This window comes from Varanus komodoensis, unplaced genomic scaffold (genome assembly GCF_004798865.1).
Source record: "Varanus komodoensis strain SLA01 unplaced genomic scaffold, ASM479886v1 scaffold53, whole genome shotgun sequence".
Taxonomy (NCBI): Eukaryota; Metazoa; Chordata; class Lepidosauria; order Squamata; family Varanidae; genus Varanus; species Varanus komodoensis.
In genome coordinates this window covers 3,195,171-3,218,961 of record NW_025336126.1, presented here as the reverse complement: position 1 = coordinate 3,218,961, position 23,791 = coordinate 3,195,171, and the positions used below count along the sequence as shown (strand labels likewise).

Sequence of the window (23,791 nt, the reverse complement as noted above, 5' to 3'; positions counted from 1 at the left end):
TAAGAACTCAACTAAATAGCAATAAAACCAGCCACAACAGCAAACATATCAGGAGAAGTTCTGAATAAAATATATTTTCAGGACCTTCTTAATAGTCTTCAGTGAGGGGACATGGTGCCCCCAAGTGGCAATGTATTCTAGATTAGTGGGGCCACTGCAGAGAAGGCCCTGTCTTGTGCAGTAATTCCCCACTGCCCTCACTGGCAGGCAAGTAAGAACGGTCTCTCTTCAGGATCTTACAGATCTTCAGGATCTTACAAAGATCTCTTCAGGATCTTTGCAGGCTGATATAGGCGAAGTGGTACAAGGAATTTCATCCCAACCTGTTTAAAACATTAAAGTCAAAACCAGCACTTTCAGCTGGGATCAAAAACATGCTGGGAGCCAATATAGCCGGGGCCTATAGATACTATAGGATCATATCACCTTCCCTCCAACAACACTGCTATGGCTGCAGCCTGCACCATCTCTAGTTTATAAACCATCTTCAAAGGCTGCTCCATGTACAGTTCGGCACGTTATAGGGGAAGATTTTGGGCTTCGGGAATAATGTGTGAATTTTAAGCCTATTTGCTTTTGCAGCAGAAGAACTCTGGAGAGGCAGCTGGTGTGGATGAGAATTAAAGCCAACATGGCTTAAAGAACCATCAGCTTCTTAAGTTCTGAATTTTTACACCTCTGTTTGTTTGTTTCTGGTTTGGCTGAAATCTCTACAACCAAGAACCTCCTAAATGCGTAATTTGGAAAAAGATTCACTAAAGGGAAGATGCACAATCTGAATGTTGACCAACTTTTAAACTCCAGGGACTCACCAGATTGCTCTCACCACCAGGAAAAAAAGACGTTTCAGATTCCAGAGCTTAGATTTCCCAATATTTGGCAGTAACAGACAGTGTTCCTCTAGAGTTATATGTACTATGTTTTAATGTCCCATTTTAGCCATTTGGCGAGAGCCTGCCGCGTCTTCCCCCATCTCACGACAGCAAGGTATCTGCCTGCGTGTGGTCTGTCGGCTGAGGATCCAGCCGCTTTGGCCTTTCGCAGCCTTTTCCTCCCTCGCTAATCTGGCTCCGTCTCCCCTCCTCCTGCTTCCCCCGCTGCAAGACCCTCCCCCTGGGCCCCCCAACCCCACCCCCTTTCTAACACGCCCCGACCAGGCCCCACCGCGCTTACTGCCCCGGCATCATGTCCCGCTCGGAGGAGGTAAACCGGCTCACGGAGAACGTCTACCGGGTGAGCCTGACTTCGCGAGCCTCGTTCCGCCACTTCCCGGCTCCATCCTCTCTCGCCCTTCTCTCTTCCACCGCCGCCTTCTTTCTCCAGATTTCCTTCCACTCCTCAATATGTCTTTCCCCTTCTGTTTATTTCACCTTCTGCTCTCCCACCGCCACCCCTGCTTCCTTCTCTCTCTCTCTCTCTCTCTCTATATATATATATAGAGAGAGAGAGAGAGAGAGAATGTCCATGTGTGCATTTTTCTTCTTTTCCCTCTCAACTTCTGTTCCTCCCTCGCTGCTCCCCTCCCTGCTTTCTGTTTCCGTTTTTCCCTTCCTCCGCCCCAACCCTACTGATTCCTGCCATACACTCTCCATCACCACCTCTTTGCTTTCTGGTTGCTCTCACCCGCCTTTTGTTCCCCTCGGAAAGATCTGTCGAGGGCTGGCGGGGGATGAGTTCAGGGAAGGGGAAACGAGGCAGCGTGGAAAGGAGGAGAGACAAGTGGGAAAGACGGTTCGTACAAACCCCTTTCACCTGCCCCTTCCTTTTGCATCCCCAGCCTTTGCACGAGTACAGTTTCCCTGATTTGAGAAAGTAACACCATTAATGCTAGGATCTAGTTCAATACAACCCTCCCCCCAAACCTCACCTCATTCAAAATACTCTAATCCAAATGACAGGAATTATGTGGGTTTTAAAGGACTTTCTACTCCTCTTTCAGTCACATTCTGTGGTTTGCACAATTTATAAGGAGAAAAGTGGCAACATGTACTTAAAAATGTTTATTTATCTTTGCCCTGCATTTTGTTAGATGCTCAGCAGAGCTTTTGGACTTGTAGCTAGAAAAACTTGGAGAAAGTTCATCAAAGGTTCTTGCTTCAGTTCCTTCCTTGGAAGAGCCACAATTAACAATTAAGAGAGATGGAGCCAGTTTCTCCTCTGGGTTCGCTGCTTTGAATGAAATTTGCAGGTTTCCCTCTTGTCTGATTTGTTTCTGATAAAGCTGGAAGCTTTGGGTGGTGTGTGTCTGGTTTAGTATGCATGTGTTTTTCAAACCCTCCCCCTTCCACTTATGGAAATGAAGCATATCCCATGCCAGATCTCACCCTCAATGTACTTGGGTGGGAGATGAAGGGGGAAACTTAACCCTTTCTTTCCCCACCCTGACCCTGAAACGTGTAGAGACCATTCCCTAAACATCTTGACTCCAACTGGATGGGATATTCTGTTCTTATCCGGAGAGGAAACACGCACATCGGCCAGGGTTCCTGTGTTCTGCGCTCTTTGCTGCCTTAGCTCAACGGAGACACATCTGACAGCTGTTAAAGCAGATGCCGAAGGGGCCGTCCTCTTGTTGTGGTTAAGAAGCCGTGGGGTGGGGTGGGGTGGGGTGGGTAAACTCAACTACTTTGAGGTCTGTGAATCCTGGCAGTTGCACTGGTTGTGCCTGGGGATGTTTGGAGCACTCTGAGATGCAAACTCACACTCATCTGTGTGTGGTTGCTGCTAACATTTTTATCCTCCAAGGAGCTCAGGATGGTTTACAAGCTTGCAACAACCCTGTAAGGTAGGCTAGGCTGAAAGAAAGGGAATGGCCCATTGACCCAGTGAGTTTAATGACTAAGGGGGTTTGAATTTGGGTCTTCCCTGTCATATTCCATTCCATGAGGTTACTTGGAGGGCCTTCTCTGCAGTGGCACCCTGATTATGGAATATGCTCCCTAGAGAGGTTTGCCTGGCACCAACACTTTTTTCTTTTTGGTGCCAGGTAAACACCTTTTTATTTTCCTGTTATTTTAATGTTTAATTGTTTTTGATGTGGTTCTATGTTATTGAATTACTGGATGCTGGGCCATTTTATCTGTTGCTTGTTGTAAACCATAAAAATAAATAAATAAATAAATAAATATCCCAACAACCTAATGACCACAACACACCAAGCCATTTCAGGCTCTTCCATACATGCTGCTCAACTTTCCTGTTCATAATATTAATATTTTTACAGATGTAAATATGGTTAATTTGAAAAGGTTTTAATACTATATTTGTGATGAAACAGCAACCTAGATCTTTACATGCCACAGAGTGAGGCAAGAATGAAGCGGCAGACTTCTGAGGTAGCAAGCAGGGCATGACTGTCTCAGACTGTAGGATTATTTCTAAAAGTTCCCTTGCACTGTTTTTTCCTTTAAAAAAAATCCCTTTGCAAGTAGAAAGCTGGCATCCTAAGGAGTGCCTTTCTCCCTGCTGTCTTAGATTTTACCACCTATTGTGCATGAGGCAGATTTCAAAGGGTGAGCACACAGCGTTTGAGGTGGTGCAGTCTGTTCTGTCACCCCAGGACTCTCCCAGAAGACCTGGCCTCGAAGGACAGCATGCCTGGGTACTTGCCAGGGCCTGCAGGCCTGAGTTGGCCCAACCCCTGATCCCTGATGCTGCCCCAGTCCCAGTGCTAGATGCAGAACTACTGGGTGGCACTGGAGCAGCTCTACTAGCCTGCTTTCTCTTTGCCAAGCCCTAGCTGGAGAGCCAGGAACACGCCGTGGCACAGACACGTTGTGCCCAAGGGCCACGGCATCCTGCAACCGGCCCTCTTTGCTCACTTTGTTCTGCCACGCATTAGTCCCCGCAACTCTGTAGCACCCAGAGTTCCCCTCTGTGCATTGTGCTGCATGTTCCAGTCCATCGACGCATCTTCCCCCACCACATCCCCACCTGTCCAAATATTTATCTGTCCCACTGCCTTCATTTCACACCCTGGGAACACTGATCCGACTGTCCCTTGTTTGTCCAGCTAGACTGCCATCACTTCACACCTTCCCCTTTCCCTGCTTCCACCTACTCGCTGGGTAGCGGAGCTGGTGTGCCACAAGAGGAAGAGCCAGAAGGAATCACTTCATGAGAACCAGTGTAGTGCAGTGGCTGGGATGCACGGCTGAGAACTGGAGATTCAGGAAGACCCAAGAGGAGGAAGACCATCTAAGTCATCTTGGGCTCCTTGCAGGAGGGAAAAAGGTGGAATACCAATGTCAGAATAGTTAAACCTCTCCTGAACTCATTAGCAGCAAAAACAGCAGCATCTTCAGGCACCCTGAAGATTAAGGAAGTAATTGTGGCAGAAATTTGTTGATTTTTTGAAGGTCTTTGTTGTAACTGAACTTTCTTTCAAAAAAGTCCAGATAATGTAGAGGCAGTTGCTCAACTGCCAGAATTTATGGCTTGTTCATTCCTATTGATTTCATGGGGGAAGTTAAGTGCAAGTCCCCATCTCCCTAAAGGGGATGCTAATACACTCAGCTTTGTCTGGACTGAGTTAGGAAAAGAAAAATTGGTTCATTTGTTCATTTTCTTCTCCCTTACCACTAGGCCATTCTGGACCAGTTCAACCCCAGTCTAAGGAATTTTGTTACTATGGGGAAAAACTATCAAAAAGCACTCTCAGGTAATGGAGTACCCCAGTCCAGCTCTTGACCTCTTTATTTCCCTTTCTACAACAATGGTGTGAAGAGTTCATTATTTAGTGGCCTGTTTCTTCCGTGCCCCTCCATGCAGGAGTTACAGTGGCTGCCAAGGGTTATTTTGATGCCTTAGTGAAACTTGGGGAGTTGGCCAGTGACAGCCAAGGATCCAAGGAGCTGGGTAAGTGTCTTGATTTGATCTGTTGCTTGTTCAGAAGTGAAGGATGTAAGGATATCTTGTACACAAGAGTGCATTTGCAGAGAGGTGTTAGGAAACCGCCGCATTTGCAGAGAGGTGTTAGTGATTTTGTGAGCATCTTGGATGAGGCAGGCAGGTGAATCTTAACCCACAATGCAAGGTATAAGAGCACAGAATTGCATTGGAATCACACAGAATTGGTCGCTTGTGTATGTGCTGCTTCCAAAGAACCACAGGCTTGAATTTACAAGAGCTGAGCAGGGCTGTCATGAATAGGACGTTTTGGAGGGCTTTAGCATGCAGGCCTGTGTATTATGCTTGAGCCACTGGTACTGATGTGACAAAGCCTACCATGTGATTCTAGTGACCTCATGCAATTCTGCCTTTCAGGCATAATTGGGGTATCTCAGGATCCAGCCACAGGAAAGCCGCCATGTCACAGCTGTTTAGACTTGAATTGGGACTTTGAACTGGTTTCCATGTTAGGCATGAGCAAAACTGAGTGCTTATTATTTGAAGACCACCTTTAATATTTCCTTTTTTCATTCCCAGTGTCAATGCCAGAACCCAGACAGATTTCAAAACAAACAAATATGCCCTTAAGTCACAGTTGATTAAAACTGGGCCCCCTATTAACCAACGGACCATTCACACAGCAAATGATGCAGTAAGAATCTTATGTTTGATGAAGCAGAGTAATACCATTTCCAAATACAGCTAGAATCCAGTTTTAAATGACCCAGATGTAAAGACAACACCTGCCAAAAGAGCAAAATAGCAAAAAGAGGAAAGGGAAAAAGAAAAAAAGCAGCTCACCACAACAAATCTAGCTTATTTCCCCTGCCTTTCTTTCTTGGGAATCCTTCATATAGGGAAGCCTCTTCAAAGATGCCACCTGCCAACTGCAGCAGTACAGTCCTTTCACCTGATTCAGTCACCTGCACAAGTAAGCCAGGCATCCATCCTTAGGGGTGAGCAACCTGCGTCCTTCAGACTAATTTTGAAAGATCTCTGTAAGCTAGCCCTTCAGAACAGTCCTTTCCCTCACAGTCCCCTGGTCAGGAAAGAGGCAAGAAAGCGGAGCACTCAGAAAAAGAGACGAGCAAAAGGGAATGACCCCATCCATGCTTCAGTTGTTTTCTCAATCAGTTTGCGTCTTGCAGCACTAAATGGACTGCAGTGTTCAGATAACAACTGTGAAACTCTGAAGTATGTTTTTGGTGTCTGAACGGTTTGAGGCGAGCTGCTTTAAAGCACTGTCTTCTCTCACATGGCTCTGCTTGCTGGCTATGATTGCCATCAGCGGCTGCGACCGGTGCTCCCTTTGCATCCCAAGGCATGGCAGGTCGGGACACTGGACAGGTCCTTCTTGGCGAGATTGCAGAATCCCCTTCCTCAGAGGTTGCTATTAGCTCCTTCTCTTTTAACATTTGGTATGTGAATGGTTGAGATATTTTTACACTACTAGGCTTTCGGAAAGTTAACTTTTATCTCCCAGCTGTCACAAATGGTGTCTGTGTTGCTCCAAGGTTGTTATTGCACTTTAAACTCTTAGTTCTTTTGTATTGCAATGTGATTATATTGTATACATTCACTGAATTTGCTTTTAAGTATGTTGTAAACCTTGGTGGTCTTATAACCAATAGGCAAGAGATGCATTTCCTTAATATATACATTTCTCCTTAAGGCCTTCTTGGCTATTTGGGCAATATGGATGTGAATTTCTTCCATGGAGGATTGGAAGAGAAGTACTCTAGGTGCATTCCCCATGTGCTCAAATAGATGCTTTCTCTGTGTAGAGTAGGCATACTGCATGCCCAAGGCAAAAGCTGTGTGCTTGCTGCCTAAGTTTTGCAGGGATTGGAAGAGTGTGTTCCATGCGTGCATTTTGCTGGGATTTTGGCTCCAATTAACTGGTCAGTGTTCCTTGGGCAGCTCCTGCAAAGGAATTAACCTGAAAGGAGATTATTCTGGGAGAGACAACAGGGACAAAAGACCTTTTCATAGTCTTGGGAATGCCTGAGATATATTAACCCTTCCATCACCTTGGCCTACAGGTGACACATTGTTCCAGATGGCTGAAGTCCACAGGCAGATCCAAGTCCAGCTGGAGGAGACGGTAAGTATCTGCAAGCCACGAGCCCACTTCCCTGGTGTCAGGCCTGCCTGGCGTAGAGAAGCAGGCCTGCTTGGAGCTGCCTCCTCTCCCCCTCCTCCCGCTGCTGCAGGTCAGACCTGCAAGCCCACCTGTCCTGGTGGTCCAGCATGTCCTGCAGCTACTCTTGGGACAGCTAAGTCTTGGGAGGGAAGGCGTAGCCCCGGCCACTGTCGTGCTGACTCTTCCTTTCCCTTCCTGCTTCTCTGTCACCTGGTCCCAGCTGAAGCTTTTCCATTCAGAGCTGTTGTCCCAGCTGGAACATAAACTGGAACTGGACATCAAGTACCTGATGGTAAGAGAAAGATACAGCCAAACCCTCCCATTGTGATTTCACATTTGTTCAGCCACTGCCTTTGTGTGTCCATCCTTTACTTTCTCCTCATTCTCCTTTTGCAATGTTTTCCCCAGAGCTTAATCTTTTGTTGGGATCAGTGCAGAATCTATCCATACCCTGTAATTTGTGAAGTAAAAATAGTGAAACAAACTACCCTTGAGCATGTCTGGAGTGCCTTTCCCTCACCATGCAGCCTATCACCCCACTTAGCATTTCGATGGCAAATAGCATGGCTTCTCAAAAGATGTGTCCTAGAAGCACCTGTTTTCTTTAGAATTAAGCACTGGTTCCATCTCTGTTTATCTCCATTTCCATTCCTTCTAGCAGACCATGTGGGAGAGATAACAAATTTTCCCCAAACAGAGGGTGCCATTGAGGCAGGAATCACACAAGAGTATAGTAAGTGAGGGACGTAAGACACGGCGGGTAATTCTGTTCAGCCCAGAACAGCTTGTGAGGGATCTTTTATGCTTTTCCTTCAGAACAATCACCCAAGGAAGATGAGGTGCAGGGATAGCTGGAGCCTTTGAACAAATGAAGGAGTTTGTGCACTTGTTCACAAAGCCCATTCTCCTCACTCCTCTGCACTGTTTCCATCAAGCCAAAATTTCCCTTCCATGCAGCCAGAGTTAGTGTCTGGGCCAGGGCCAGCCAACAGTGAACCCAGTAATTCAGTCATTATGCCCATACTGATTTCAGAAGGATCTGCCCTGATATATTTTCCAGCTCTTCTTCATGTCAGCATACATCTGTCTCATTACCTTTTTCACCCAGAAGGACTGAAAACCTCCACAGTAACTGAGGGGACAGGTCTGTATTTTTACATGGAATAAGATAAAGGGGGAACCATGAAGGATCCTGGTCTTTCAAAGCTGACCTGGCCAGTCTGTCAGGCACCCCCATCTCTCTCTCTCTCTCCCTCTCTCCCCCCCCCCCCCCACTTTAGGCCACCTTAAAGAAATACCAGGTTGAACACCGTGCCAAAGCAGAGTCGATCGAAAAGTGTCAGGCGGAGCTGAAGAAATTACGCAAGAAATGCCAGAACAGCAAAAACCCACAGAAATATGGGGACCGTGAGGTGCAGGTGAGTTTGAAGAGAGAGAGAGTGGGGGGAAGCAGTGCCAGGCCCAGCCCCCACAAGCGGAAGTGTTTCAGAAAACAATGGGAACATTACATGCTCCCAAAGGGAATAGAGTCACGTCCTGCCCGAAACGGACATATGGAATTCCAGGACAAGCTATCTGGGCAGGGGATGGTTCAGCCAGGCTCTCTGTCCCTTCCCCCTTCTTTCCGCAAGTCCAGTAAGTGTATTCATAAAATGTAAATATAAGATAACAGGGAAAGCTGGTGAGTTGAACAAATGATCCGTCTGGCCTAGTAAAGACCATCAGCCCTGGTTGAAAGTCTCGTTTCAAGCAGCAGTGTTTGCTTTTACTTTCCCAAGCCCTGTTCTCCACCATGTGCAGGACTGCACTTGCAATCTTATATATTTGTCTATATATTTGCATTTATTCCCCACCCGTTTTCCTTTTGCAAGGAACTCAAAGCAGCATACAGTTATCTCATTCTCTGATCCATTTGATCCTGGCCCAAAGTCACCCAGTGAGCTTCATGGCTGAGCAGGGATGAGAGACCAGACCTCCATGTCCCAGTCCAGCCAGCAGGCTCTCTAGCAATGTGCTGTATGGCCACTCCCCCTTTATTTATTTAAAGTTTTTGTATGCCGTCCCCCTGCTATATAGCCTCGGGATGGCTCACAGAAATAAACAAATACAATACAAATACAATTAAAACCCGGAAACACCCCGGCCGCCCAATTAAAACTTATAAATATTAAACATTGTTAAAATATTGTTTGAATAGAAAGGTCTTAGCCTGGCGCCAAAAAACAAATAACGACAGTGCCAGGTGGACCTCTCTGGGGAGCGCATTCCACGGATGGGGCGCCACCGCAGAGAAAGCCCTCCTCCAGGTACTTTGCTTCCTAATGTCTCTCACGGAAGGTTCCCGGAGGAGGGCCTCTGCTGCCAATCTCAAGGGGCGGGACTGCGTTTACTGCGTTACCATTTAGCAATCATGTTCTCATTTTTTAAACTAGGGAGGCAAGGTAGCTCAGTGTTGGAACAGCTGCTTTCCAGGTAGAAGGTTCCAGGTGTATCCCCAGCTTCTCCAGTGGGGGCTAGAAAAAACCTTCTTGTCTGAACTCTGGGGAAGCTATCACCAATCAGTGTAGGTGATACTGAGCTAGACAGACCAATGGCTTGACTCCATGCAAAGGAGCCTCCTGTCATCCTGGTTCAGTGGTAGACAATGTGGCGCCCATCAGCCCCAGTGAGCCCCAGGACTTTGTGGTTGATGGCTGCCAAGGTGCCCCTCCCACCTTCTGTATCTTTATTCTTTTGAGGTAAGGACATCTCTTATTGGCAGCTGGGAATGCTTCAGAGGAGAGTGAAGACCTCCAGATGCTCCTCTTGTCCTTTCTGTGCCTCCTCTGAACCATAGAGAGGACTTGGGGGCATGTTTAGGAAATGAAGGTAGCAGGCGGATGTTTTCACCTGCAGTGCAGACCTTTTGTGCTGGTGCCCAAAACAGTTTCTCCATCACCATGTGCCTTAGGCCCAGAAATGTTAAACTAGTCTGGTCCTAGTTGATGGTATCAGCACAATTTCGATTGGGGCCACAGTACAATTGAGGGGGGGGGGATTAAACTGTCCCCACACATTCCCTTCCCCAAATTTCCTCCCTCCTTGGTGCTTAAAAATTGAGAGAAACCTCCATTGGCATCAGTGGTCCCAATCCAATCAGGCATGACCTTCTATTAGATTAGCAAAGCCAAGGAATTAGCTACATGGTACATAATTAATATGCTGTTTGACTCTGAAATCGCCTTCCCCAAGCAGTTGCCCTTTTGATGTGTTGGATTGCAATTCCATAAGCCCAGCTTTAGGATGGTGGGAATTGTCATCCTGCACAGCAGGAAGACACCAGCTTGGAGTCAGCTGACAAGATGGCTTGCATGTGCAAATGAGCCATCACAGTCAAATCCCCACAGACAGTGTGCTTGGATCACCCAGTGTCAGCTAAAACACTTTGTTATGGGGAGAGTTTCAGTATTTAGCTGGGGAACTCATAGAAACAGAGAAGCAGAGCAAGTCAGAAGGGTCCTCTAGCTGGCTCTGCTCATGACACGCCTACTCCAATGTGAACAGCCACAAGATGCTTGTGAATGTGTGAACCAGCTGTGGTTCCTCCAGCTGTTTGGTAGGCAAAATATCTACTTTCTTATGTAGCTACAAAACATTAAAAGCCTTGTCAGCGCACACTCTTTTAAATTCTGAAAACATATAATTGGGAGCTATCTGCATGGAGCACTAAAAATACGAGTTCTGTAGTACCATTATTTGAATGAAAATATTCTTCGGAACTCCAGGTGTCTAAAGTTTACCAATCAAACATTCTGGAGCTGATGGAAGCATCCTAGATGATGCCTCTTAGAATGAGGAGTAACCTGGCAACACGTCTGTTTCCTGATGAGAACAGTGGCAATTGCGAAGTTGCCGCTGCTGCCGGGGCTCTCTTCCCAGTCCCGTGTGAGCCTGGAATGGCTGCCTGCTTTGTCCGGATGCTGTCTGGGTACTGGGATTGGGGTCACTAAGAAGTTTATGTCTTTAAAGGGTTTAACATTCTTTGGCCATTTGGTGCCTGGAAAGGTAATCTCTGGAGAGGGGGTTGCGTACAACAACAGCAGAGAAATGCACGCACAGCCCGTGTCTGCCCGACCCATATGCTGACTCACTTCCATAGGTGCCCATAAACATGCAGCAGGATCAGTGCATACTTCTCTCTTGCATGACGCACATGTATGCCATGTATGCATACACAGTGATGTTCAGGGCCCTGCTCAAACACGATACTTGTACGCAACATGAGCTTGGTGCTGCTTCCACATACTGGTTTTCTGTCCAAACACACGGAATCTTTGAAAATGCAGGCCTATGGAAAGGTGCATCGGAGGAAAGTGCGTGCAACTCACTCGCATCCAAGCCCAACAAGACCAAGCTGTTACATGTTACACACCTACATGCATACACACTGACCGCACACACAGGTTTCTTCGGATCTCTCCCATGCGCTGCACTCCCTGACTCACTGTGGTCTGATGTCTTGCCTCTGCTATTTACCATTCCCCCCCTCACCCCCCATCCTGTGAATTCGGGCAGCTACTGAGGCGGTTGGCTCTGGAAAGGCCCCTTTTGTCAACCTTGTTGCCACGGTAACCATTACTTCAGGATCAAGGCCTGCACAGGCTAGTTGCCACAAGGAGGGGGCAAGGAGGAAGAGGGTACAGAGGTAACCCTTCGTCGCCTGGATCCAATGAGATTGGCCCCTGCCCCCTGGCACTGCAAATTGGCAAGAAAGGGGGGGGGTGTTCTTTCATCTCTTGATGCAAATTAATTCCTTCAGAGCACCTTCCTCATCCTTTTGTAGCAGCAATTGGGGTGACTTAAGAAGGAGAAAAGGATTTTGTGTGTGTCCCCAGTGCCTTCAGTCCTATGGATGATGGGACACAGATCCAAGCACACAGTGGTGCTTGTGAATGTACAACTGGACAGTGCAGGTGGCTGTGCGGCAGGACAAAGTAGCAAAGCGTTCTAAAAACTGGCCAGGGAACAATGAGGTTCCTTGGATCTCTTTTGCTGGGAGAGTAAAGAGGGTCTTCGGAGAGTATGGTCTGAAGGCACTAGAATCCTCCAGCATGTCAGAGCTAAGCAGGTCTGGGGCTGGCCTGAGCTTGGAGGGGAGACCGCCTGGGAACCACATGTAGCCACCCTGAGTTCCCCAATGGGAGAAAGGTGGGATATAAATATAATAAATAAAAGCACTTGTGGACAAAACTAATATGCCTACACTCTTTCCCCTTAATGCATTTGAGCATGAAAACATTTTAATGTTAAGAGAGATGCTCGTGGTTCTACTGGGTTGGGCCCATAATTCGTATAAGAAACCTGCTTAAATCAATGTGACACGTAAATCATGGCTCATTTAAAACCTAGTGATTTCTCTGAGTCTGTGACTATATCAGTGAGTTTTCTGTGAGCTGCACAACCTGCCAAGCTTCCAGTCGGCCAGGGTGCTGAACTGTTCCATGGTGGAGGGCCAAAGCACCCCGCCATGAGCCCTCTGCAGGCCTAGCCAAGTCAGTGACTGTGGTCATGCCTACTGATGATATTGCCTTGCCCCCGGCCCAGGCAATTTCCCTTTCTTCTTTGTGGGAAGGGTAGCTGCTCTTTCCAGCACCAGTTGACAGTAAGACCTCCAGTATGAGATTGTTGGCAACTCCAGTGGTCCTAGAGGGCAAGTTGCACCTTCACGAGGAACCCAAAGCATTTCTGCAGATGGGACAATGAACCTCTGCAGACCAGATGGGAAGAAAAGCGACTCAGGCAGTAAACTGTGAGGGGGGTGGGGGTGGGAATTACCTTTGGTAAACATCTGAAAGAGAATATAAAGGCCATTTTAAGTCACCCCACAAAGAGGATTTCAAGGAGTGTGGAAGAAATTACTTCAAACAAAAATAAGAGCACCAAACATCAAGAAAGGACAGAACAGAATTGGGGGAAGTTACAAAATGAAACTGGATTTTTTTTAAAAAAAGTATTATATATTTGTTCTAGAACTTGTTGCAACATGTTTGATACTTAGGGCACTGTAAGAGATAGCAATGGCTGCTTTAAGAGTACTGAAGAATATATCTCAAGTAATTAGGGCTGAAAGATACTTATTTGGGAGTAAGCTCCATAGTACATGGTGGGAAATTCATCTGGATAAACATACATAGGATGTTTATTAGAGCCAAACTAGACATGATGTAATTTGTGTACTTAGCAAGTATGTGACTTTTACAAAAATAAATAGGTATATCTAGACATGGGGTGTTGGGGTAGAGAGACTTTATTTCTTTATCTTCTGTTCTGGTCCCAGTTTGGGTTAGAAACCCCTGGCTTGCTATTAATTTATTATTTAAGAAATATTCATGCAATTACCAATCAGTTGAATGGTGCCACATCTATTTTGGCCCTTAATATTCTCAATTTGTTGGCCTTACGTGTTCTTTTAAAAAAAATAATGCAATTGCTCTGACAAAACAATTTAGAGGCTACATGATAACTATTCATTTACTTTACACGTTACTATGCTACTTTTCATTATGTTCAGAATTTTGGCTTGGTGTAAAATCCAGAAAATCCCAAGATAAAACACAACCTTTTAATAATAATTAAAAGCTCAGAATGCTAACACAGGAGTTGGACAAGCAAAAACATTTTAGCGTGGCACTGAAAAGATGGTGGCGTGGGCATCAGGTGAGTCTGTGCAGGAGGGGTGGGGAAATGATGTGGGGGAAATGCAGATGTGTCCCCCCCACCCCGCAGGCCCTCTGTGTGGTGTCAGAGGCTGTGGCCACGTTCCTTGACAGCATCAGGTCCGCGACTAAAGCGCCAGCTGGAGCTTTTCCACTTGGCGCTTCAGCAGACTCGTCAGTTTTCTTTATCCTTTGCTTTCCCCACATTGAGAATGAAAAGTGGGAACGAAGTACACTTCCAGGAGCTCCTGCAAAGGCTGGCAGAGTGCCCGGCCAGCTTGCTCCTGCTTTTTGTTCCCAGTGTTGAAGAGTGATGATATATATGCTTGTTAAATTCAGTAAATAAAAAAATGTGGCACATCGTATGCAGTTGAGAGGGGAGCTATGAAGTTCTGTGCAGAAGTTCTGGCTGTGAAGTGGCTGAGCATCAGATTAAAACAAGTTGACTCCCTCATGATCTGGATGCCTTTGCTCGTCTTCCTTTAGTACGTAGAGATCATGAGCACCAAGCAGAGTGAACTGGATCAGTTTGTGGCGGAAGGCTACAAGGCCGCCCTGACGGAGGAGCGGCGCCGGTATTCCTTCCTGGTGGATCGTCAGTGTGCCGTCTCCAAACACTTCAGCAACTATCACACCAAGGTGAGCTGCAGAAGGACGGAGCAGAAACCCCAGCGTCTCTCTCCCTTCATCCTCAAAGCACGGTTCCCTTGCCCTTTCCTCAACAAAAGAGGGAAACATGAAGGGCTCCAGGCATTCTGTGATTTCGCAACTGCACCATGGAAGTACAGACTTTGGTACAGGTGCAGGATTTATCCTTCTGAGAACCTCTGAGCCAGTGTGCTGTAGTGTTCAAAGTGTGTGACTAAACCAGGGGAGTTCTGGGTTCAAATCCCCACCCAGCTTTGAAATTCACTGATGGGCCTTGGGCTACCCACCCTTTCTTGGCTTACCTTCACTGAAAAGAAAGGGTGTATGTTTGGGGTGGGGGAACTGTGCACACTTTCTTGGGCTCCTGGGAGGAAAGGTAGGATATCAATGTTATAAATATAACCAAATTCAAGGAATATCCAAACCAGTGCATGTGTCGAGGCCAAACACATAAAAATACTATAGCTGAAAGCTATTCCTGTCACTAACCAAGCCTCAGGATGGCATTTCAGTCTTTTAGAATGGAAGCTGCATGTGTGTGTGGAGGAGCATATAAAGCAGGGAAACCACAAAAAATATCAATGGTTAAGTGGAAGGAGGCAAGGCCAGAAAGGGCCACTTTTGTGGGGTGAGGGGAACCCTGAGGGGCACACAGAGGTCCCTGGTGAACCAGATTTGGCTCCTCACCTGAGTTTTTGCACCCTCGAACTGAGGGGCACCACAAATTAATGGGGTCATATCTGGTGCAGAGGGGAAAGTAATGTAATCCTTTCCTACCCAATATAGTCCTAAGAAAAATCCTTTCCCTGAAGCCAATATTTGCAAGGGCAAGGGGAGAAACCTCCCAGTGCTCAAAGGAAATGGAGTAAGTACCGGCTTCAGAAAAGGGATTTTCTTCAGGACTGCAGTAGGAGAAGAAAAGGTTGAACTGACTTCCCTTCCACCCTGGATATGTTCCCAGTCACTATCACTGCTCCAATCCAGTGGACACTGTTTGCATTTTTAAAAACCTGTGTGCAAAATGCAAAGATCGTGTTTCCTCTGGCCAGCCTTGGTTCTCTGGTCCTTGCTGGCATAAAATTAGGCTTGGAATTGTGTGAAGTCTTAAAGATGAGAAAAGCAAGGTATAGCACAGCTTTTCATGGCCCTGAAATAGGATCCAATGGCGAAGTACAACTTTTTATTGCCAAGCTTAAGAGGAAGGAAGTGGTTAACCAAAGGAATCAAATGAAGCGCACGGACCTTTCTTCTCCTCCCTTTAACTTGCTGCAGGTGCGGGAGCTGCTGGCCACCAAGTTGCCCATCTGGCAGTCTTCATGCACCCAGCCCACCCGCTTACCTGAGCGGGTGCTGGCCCTGGTAAAGCTCACCGCCAACAACCCCTCTGGCGGGGCTCCCATGCCGACCCCCGATGCCCTCCCTGGCTCCAAGGTTGTGGAAGAGCTGTCGGAGCTTGGACCAAACCATGTGAGTATCTGCCTGTGGAGGGCTAGTGAGCAGCCAGCCATGGTGGGGAGAAGGAGAAGAAGCAATTGTCATCCACCAAGGAGAGTCCTCTGGTTTCTGGGGTGTGAAGCCCATTTCCCAAGCCAGAAAATAAATCCTGATAGCAGCTCCCACCAACACATAGCCAGGACAAACGAGGCATTTTCTGGCTTTGAGGTGGCCTCAAGGTCATAAGCCCAGGAAAGATGAACCAGCAGGATGCATCCATGTATGTGCCTGTGCGGTAACTAATCTGTCCCTCGCTTTCTCTCTCCTCCCCTTATGCCATCCCTCACAAACCCCCTGCAGCGAACCTCCATCCAGGAGGTGACACCACTGCCAAACGGGGACTCGCACCGCGGGCGGGGATCCCGGGACTTGGGCCACGCGCCGGTCAGCGAGCCCAACACCATCACCTCGGGTCTTCCACCTACCCAAACCACTCAGACCCCTCCACAGACCAAGACAGCCGACAGCTATTCTTGCACCCTGCCTATGCCGCGGAAGATGTCCATGGAGACTCGGCTGGCAACGCTGGGTGAGTGTCCCGCACGGCCTGGTTGGTGTGGCGGGGAGGCTCAGACAGGCACCTGCGGAGGGGCCACCCCGGGATTGGGCCACCCCTTCGCCACTGCACCTGCTTCTGCACCGGCCCAGCCGTGCTGAGGATGGGAAAGGCAGGAGTCGATGTGCAGACGTGGGAGCACTGGCCAGGGGGACGTGTGGGGCAAAGGCAGCTAGCGGCAAGGCAGAGGGAGGGGTCCACTGAGGCCATCTTGCCCAAGGGTCCCCCGAGAACTTGGGGCTGGCACACCACCTGCAGCCCACCTGTGGCTCCCAATCTGCAGCTCAGTTTGCCCCCCCCCCCCCGTTTAACAGCACCTGTTAAAAGCAGGTGAGCCAAATGGGACAGTTTCCTTCCATGAGTGTATCGGGCCTGGTCAGCTGTAAGAGCCACCTGTGCTCCACCAGGCCAGGGTTCCATTCACACGTGGGCCAGCTGGAGGGTCTGCAGCAGGACACGGGAACAGAAGCACCCTCTTGACTAGGTCCCCCCCCCCCCGGAGCACTCTGCCTCCCACAGCAGAGCTGGTGCCCGAGCACCAGGACCAGTAGCCGTTGGCAGCCTTATCCTCCATGAATTTGTCCAGTCCACTTTTAAAGCTGTCCAAATTGGCGGCCTTCGCTCCATTTCATGGCAGCGAATTCCACCATTTCAGACTGCACTGAGCAAAGAAGTTCTTTCTCTCATCTATCCTGAATCTCATGTTCTTCAGAAAACCAGATGTTGGAATATCAGGAAAAGAACCAATACCTGTCCATGAGCTATTAGCATTCTTCTTTTTTAAAAAAAAATGGCACAGCTCCACCAACTCATGCAAGAACAGCCATTGCAGGGACAGAGTGACATCCCCTTGTGCAGCTTCTGAAATAAAAGACCCCAAAGAAACCATTGTTTAAAACTCCAACATTCTTCCAGATCTAACTCTGAAAGGGCTTCTACCAGCCAATCATCTGGACACCATGCCAGAAATACAGTGCAACGAAAGCCAAGGCAGAATCCATTAGCAACCCTAGTTTAGCAATTCGCACACCTAAATCATGTTTATGCAATGCAGTGGGTCCCACATGTATTCTGGAGTTGATATTGCCCCAGGCAGAAAGCAACTTGATGCCCCCTGGGGAGGTTTATCTTTTTCCTGCGCTGAGCTTGAACCCTGCTCCTGCCTCAACAGTGGAGAACAAGACCCTGCCCCGCATCAGTCCTCTTTCGGTCCTACCCCCACGTTCCGAACGCCGGAGGGTCCAGGCAATATTCTCACATGCAGCAGGCGAAAACAGCACACTGCTTAACTTCCAAGAGGGAGACGTCATCCTGCTGCTGGTGACTGAGGCACGGGACGGCTGGCATTATGGGGAAAACGAGGCGACCAAAATGTGAGCAAGACCCTCCCTCCCCCTTCTGCCCCAAACTAGTCCAGGTGCAGCCCTGGTTCCCCATACCGAAGGTGTGAAAAGTGCCCTCCCCCCAGGCCATTTAGCCTTACCTGCCTGCATCAGGTATGCAGCTCACAAAGATTAGGATCGTGTTTCCACCTCTGTGGAGAAAAGGAGGCCTGGAAGTTTGGGGAGGAATTATGGCAGAGCACCCGGCTCAGAAGCGGAGCGTCCCAGGTTCAGTCTGCAGTGAGGGGTGAGACCTCTCTCCATAGCCCTGGAGAGCGACTGCCAGCCATACTGGTCTGGACGGACCAACAGCCCTGGCTCAGTACGTGGCAGAGGCCTGGGCTCACACGCTGGACCCAGCGTGCCCAGTGATCCCTTGCACGAGGCTCCCAGGGTCCTAAACTCCAGGGGCCTGTGTTTGGCCACACTTGGTCTGCAAAGCAGACCTGGCTGCTCCTGCTTCCATTTCTTGACCATAATGCTAGTCCTTGACCATTCTCACCAGGAACTAGGAGAGAATCGGAGGAGGATGTGTTTTAAGAGTCTGTTTCTCACCCCTTTCCTTTCCTTTCCTTTCCTTTCCTTTCCTTTCCTTTCCTTTCCTTTCCTTTCCAGGAAAGGCTGGTTTCCTTTCTCCTACACCCGGCCCTTCCCCACGGCTGAGGGAGCTGACAAACCATTCAGCAGGTAAGGCAACAAAGAGGAGCCTCGTGGCTTAGAGGGCAGATTGTATAGGCTGTGGAGAGACACCCTGAGCCCTTGGGATGACTCTCCACTGGCCTTCTCGGGGGAAGAGAAAGTGCTTTCACAGCCTTTCCCCACCGGGAGCCCTAGAGGTGGATTGCATTAGAACTGATCTTATCCCCAGCCAGCAAATGTCCTTCTTTTCCCTCTCGCTAGCGGCTTCCCACTTAGCAAGCTGAACAGCAGCAGCACAGGAAATCTGGACCGAGCGGGGTCTCCACCAGCCGGCCCTGAAGCAGGGGACAGTGCCCGTTACAGGCCTTCACCTCGTGCCCTTGCATCCCACCAACGGCCTTACAGCATGATCAACCCCGACCTGTCACAGGTGAGTTTGAAGTGTGGCATGCGGAAAAGACAGACGGGCAGGCGGGCGGGCAGGCAGGCAGAACCCACCCCCCTCCCCAAACCTAGGGATGTGGAAATCAACCAAACTGAAACTCGGTGATGTTCTCTGAGTTCCACGGTGAAGCTCAAGCCAACTCTTGCCCATACCAGATTGCAAGATTATTCTCTTGCATGATCCTCTCTAAGTACTTCAAAGTACCCAGTTTCCCTCTGTTGTTTGAAGTGTGTTTATGTGCTTTTCTTGAAGGTATGCATGTCTAATACTTACTTTTGTGAGGCATTCCCCCTCATGCAAACAGTATCACAAAGCTGGGAATGTACAAGCTTGGACTGCCAATTACACTCTTATTCAGGTTGTGGAAGTGTGAGCCCGGCAAATTGTGTTTGCAGAGAAAATGAAGGCAATTGCTCATACAGCCCTCCTGAATACGGCCGTCGTCTTAGTGTTTCTGTGCTACCACCTAGCGGTCAAAGTCCACTAGGTACCATTTCTTAACCAAAATGGCTCCTGTTGAGTACAATTTTTCTATAAAGCTTAACAGTTCGACAGACAGGAATTTTCGATGTCTTGGGGCCTGGATATCTGAGTTGGTGAGCATGGATGGACACGATTCTTTAGTGCTTGAACTTTTCTGTTGCCTCCCTTTCCAGCTGGCAAATGAGTTTGGGAGTCCGACTGCCTCTCCTTCAAGGTAAGGAACCCTACTCTGGCAGTCATTCATTCATTCGGTGCAACCAGTAGTGGCCTCATTCATACCCAAGCATGAGTCCCGGATCAAACCAGGAGCCGGTCCAGTCCAGCATTTCTTCGCATAGTGGCCAAGCAGCTGTCCAAGGGAAACCCACGAGCAGGACTGGAGTGCAACAGCACTCTCCCACCCATGTTCCCCAGCAACTGACATACATGGGTGTATTGCCTCTGATAGGTGGCAGGACTAGTAGCCACTGATAGGCTTCCCCACTACGCACTTCTTCCGTCCCCTTTGAAAGCCATCCAGATTGGCCGCTGCCACCAGTTCTTGTGGGCGCGACTTCCATGTTTTAAGCATGCACTATTGCTAGAAGATGACAGAATGGATTGAGGCGCCACAGACTGTAGGGGGAGAAGTCACACTGATGCTTGTTTGCATTCCAGACTACGGGCGATATGTGCTGCTAGACCATTTTGTCCTCAGTGTTATAGTTTCATCCTCTCAGCTTGGCTTTTCTTGGTTTTAGACTAAATGACTGCATAGACTGAGGCACTACCTTTGAAGGCAGCTAGACCCAAATGCGGCTGTGCAGCTGCCGGCTGAGATGAGCAAGTTAGTCCATATTGCTCTGTTAATAATTCCACAGAAACCCACAGCACTAGCCCCGCTGGACTGCTTCCAACCTCAGTTCAATGTTGGTCTAACCGTGCTCCTTCGTTGTGACCCGAGATAGGTGGCAACCAGGAGATGGGCTTACTCTGCGGTGGTGTTCCAGGTTTAGAATGCCTTCCCCAGAAAGGATTGCCTGCTGCCATCTGTCCCCTTCCAAGGGTGCCTTGAGGCCTGTAAGAGATGCTGATAGTAAATTCCAGGCAGAAACCAAGTGGGACCCTGGATAGCTCCGGGTGAGTCCTGCCAGCTGGAGCTCTTTGCTACAAGGACAATAGTGGGAAGAGCTGCCTCAGCGGGCAGCTGGAGCCAACTGAAGCCTTCAGTAGGTGGAGAAGGCCTGCAGTGTGGCCACTCGATCCTTCTGGAGGAGCTGACTAGCTTGGGAAAGGGCCGATTCTGCTGCCTGAGACTCCTGCAGGAGTGGCGGGGGAGGGGCCCTCATCCTTGGAGCGGGACAACCAGGCCCTGTTTCCAGGAGTGCCCCAAAGATGCACGGACAGTCTGAGTCGGTCTGAGCAAGATGCAACGGCTGGGGGTTATGATGCCATCTCTGCATTCCTTGAGGACGGGGGGATGCCATTTTTCTGCAAGGCTTTAAGAAGCCGTCGCTGCTCAGTATCCTATCTTTGTTTTAAGCGTCCACTCCAAGATATCCACTGAAAGGCGAGTCAAAAAAATGTTCATAGCGGTGGGTAACTGCAGGAGGTCCAGGGGCCATTTCCAACCACCCTGCAGGCCAATTTGGAAGGAAGGGAAACTTTAAAAAAAGCGAAATCCGCCAGTTTCTTCCAAGCTTCCATGACAAACCACTCCACTGCACCCATGGAGGGCCATTTTGTTCTCCTTCCTTTTATTTAAAAAGATGCTTGAGGGGAGGCAGCAGGTCGTGTGCCGCTCACCCCCTGATCTGCAGATGCAGAGTAACAATTCCTCCCTCACAGCTTCAAAAGCGCTAAGACTTGGGCCTTCTTCCTGCCATGCTGATGGACATTCTCCTTCTTTCCGACATCTCCTTTCCCATTGCAGGACCAACCCTTTTGCTCACATCAAGCTGAAGCGTACAGTGACCAATGACCGCTCGGCTCCGCTCATCCAGTGAGAGGCGCAGCGGTGGGCGGAGGCAGACGGCCGCTCCCGCGTCTCTCCCTCGCCCCCACCGTGTGGCCCTTCCCGCCTAACAAAGCATTTCCAGCTCAGAGGCAGGCCTGGCTTCCCATCACCCCCTCCCGTGGCCCGTTGGGCTGCGGCTCTGCAGGTTTGGACCACTGGGCCTGCGCACCACAGGAAGGCCGCCCTGCGCAGAGTTCTCAGCTCCTGCAGGAGGAACAAGGCAGCAGCCAAAGGACAGGAAGGGCAGGCCGGAGGAGGGAGTGAGGGTGGAGGCGATGGAGGCAGAGGCGTAACGGTTGGACGAACAGAGGCGGAAGAAAGAGGGTGGATGTGGAACTGGAGGGCAGGCGGAAGAAAGAGAAAACGAAGGTGGATAATGAGGGATTGGCAGCCGCCTCTTGCACCACAAAATTTCCGTCCCTTGGGATGTAATTGACACTTTTCAGAACTCCATGGCAAAGCTTTCACTGATTCAATTAAATGGGTGTTGTGCCCCCGTACTTTGAAATAAGCCCCCATCATTCCGACTGTCAAGGGTCCCTCATTCCAATTTTTTATTTCAATGGAAGCAGCCTACCGGAGGGCGTCCTACAGGAGTAGGACACCTGCTGTGCATGGAGACCTCGGTCCTGGGTTCACCCCTGGCATCTCCTGCTAGGGCCAGGAAGGGGCCCTGCCGAACCCCTAGAGAACTGCTGCTGCCAGTCAGTGTCAGCATTGCTGGGTTAGGTGGACCAGCAGTCTGATCCAGAATAAGGCGGCTTCCTAAGTCCTCAATTCACCCCACTTTCTCTAGACTGGGTTCAGGTGGCCAGGGGGCTTGCTTGGTGGCTGCACTTATCAAATGATGGCTGGTGTTCTTTCATCACATGGCAGGACAATCCTTTCATCTCCTGGGCAACAGCTCTTGTGAGCAAGGAGATTACATGAGAGTGATAACAGCAGGTTACCCAAATCTCCCCTTACGGTGCAGGCCTTGGAGGCATCTGGGTTGAGAACAGGCAAGATCGGTTTGGGAGAAAGAGGTAAGAGGTGGTCAATGTGGAGAGGACTTGAGAAATCCAGAAAAGCTGAGTTTGAGGCAGATTCACACATGCAGTGAATTTCATGCAGTGCGTCGATAATTTGTCGCTCGGTTGCCGAACATACAGCCTGCAGCAATCACACGGCTTGGCTGCTTGACTGTGTGGAATGACTCAACTGAAAAGCATTGCCTTTGAAGCAACAGGTCCTGCTAGATCTGCAGTTACGAGGCTCAGTGACGCATGGGAGTCTTCATTTCATATTGGAATCAACAGGCGATCCATGCACACGTGTGAAGCAGCCCTTGCTGATGGGACCAAACGTGTGAATGGTCTCCATTGAGGGGATAGAACAATCCTCGGTGCTTGAGCTGCAGCAGCTGTTTGACGTATGCACTCCATCACTCGCCCTTACTTTAATTTAGTGATGGCATGCATATTTCAACTGGCCTTTCGTTATCTGTGACAGGGCAACACGAGGTCACAGGAGAAAAGGAGCTGGAATTTATGATTCTTGGATTTGCTGGAAATGCAGCAGTCCTGGAACTGTTTCCTGTGGACTGCAGGCCAGTCCCGGAGCCCCGCTGAGGTGACCCACACAGCTGGTGGGTTCTGCCTCCTCTTCAGCCAGATTTTATTTTACTAGGAAAACATCCGTCTCACTAATATGCTTTAATGAAACACAGGCCACAAAATTTTCTCACCATTTCATTTTGTAATTTATATTAATTTTTTGTGGTATATTTAACCATGCCTTTATTATTTTAGGATATATGGCAGTCTGTAAGAAATTTAGAGACTTTGCCATGGTCCCCAGATAGCATAGTGAGATATATAGACCAAGGAGCCAGGGGTCAGGACTCCTGAACGTTTTAGAAGATGGTAGGTTAGAGCAAAACCATTGAGAAACTTAATAATTGAGTTTAATTCCAGTTGCTGTGGTTGTTGCAACAGACACAACAACAGCATTCTTGTCTCGGGGGACCAAAATGCAGGCATTATGGTCAAAGCCAAATCAAAATAATTCAGCTGCAAAAGCTTTATCTGAAGAAAAACATATTTGTTTCCCTCTGAGGAAAGGACTAGTTTTAGCATCATGTGCTGCCCCCTGCAGGCACTGATGCGCCATTACAGGATTCCTGACAGCCTGGTGACACAGTTGAACTGGCTTCAGTCTCGAATTCACTCGCTGGTTCAAGAACTTGGCTTGAGTTGAGTTCAAAAAGAAGTGGCAGCTACTGGAACAATCCATGACTTTCTTTCACTCTTGCAACATTTTTCAGCTAAGCTGCTATGGAAGCAATGGAGAGGGTTGCCAACTTTTGCAAAGTCCCCTACTGAACTGGGAGGCCTTCAAACAGCCTACAGAGTGGGGAAGGGCTTGGGGTTGTGACAACA

At 48.8% G+C, this 23,791-nt stretch overlaps 1 protein-coding gene across 6 annotated transcripts; it reads left to right on the top strand.

Annotated features, from left to right (window-relative positions):
• Window positions 1-1,132: 1,132 nt before the first annotated feature.
• On the top strand, window positions 1,133-23,566 carry LOC123032297 (brain-specific angiogenesis inhibitor 1-associated protein 2-like). 6 transcript variants are annotated; one of them, XM_044448079.1, is made up of 15 exons: window positions 1,166-1,233; window positions 4,013-4,233; window positions 4,585-4,660; window positions 4,771-4,857; window positions 6,933-6,994; window positions 7,254-7,325; window positions 8,314-8,451; window positions 14,215-14,367; window positions 15,649-15,843; window positions 16,171-16,399; window positions 17,598-17,799; window positions 18,424-18,495; window positions 18,709-18,877; window positions 19,549-19,589; window positions 21,288-23,566. In XM_044448079.1, the coding sequence occupies exons 2-15, from the start codon at window positions 4,117-4,119 to the stop codon at window positions 21,358-21,360; spliced, it is 1,686 nt and encodes a 561-aa protein (XP_044304014.1). In that variant the 5' UTR covers window positions 1,166-1,233; window positions 4,013-4,116; the 3' UTR covers window positions 21,361-23,566. The 6 variants fall into 6 exon arrangements, with proteins under 6 accessions (XP_044304016.1, XP_044304014.1, XP_044304013.1 ...); XM_044448080.1 differs by lacking the exon at window positions 1,166-1,233 and adding an exon at window positions 1,601-1,731 and having other exon boundaries at window positions 4,017-4,233; XM_044448081.1 differs by lacking the exon at window positions 4,013-4,233 and having other exon boundaries at window positions 1,133-1,233.
• Window positions 23,567-23,791: the final 225 nt, after the last annotated feature.

Bases quoted from the DNA above. Each gene is read 5' to 3' on its own strand.
- LOC123032297 (XM_044448078.1), top strand. From the start codon at position 1,459: ATGTCCATGTGTGCATTTTTCTTCTTTTCCCTCTCAACTTCTGTTCCT. The intron at 17,800-18,423 runs GTGAGCAAGACC...TTTCCTTTCCAG, and splicing joins GAAAACGAGGCGACCAAAAT to GAAAGGCTGGTTTCCTTTCT. The intron at 19,590-21,287 runs GTAAGGAACCCT...TTCCCATTGCAG, and splicing joins CCGACTGCCTCTCCTTCAAG to GACCAACCCTTTTGCTCACA.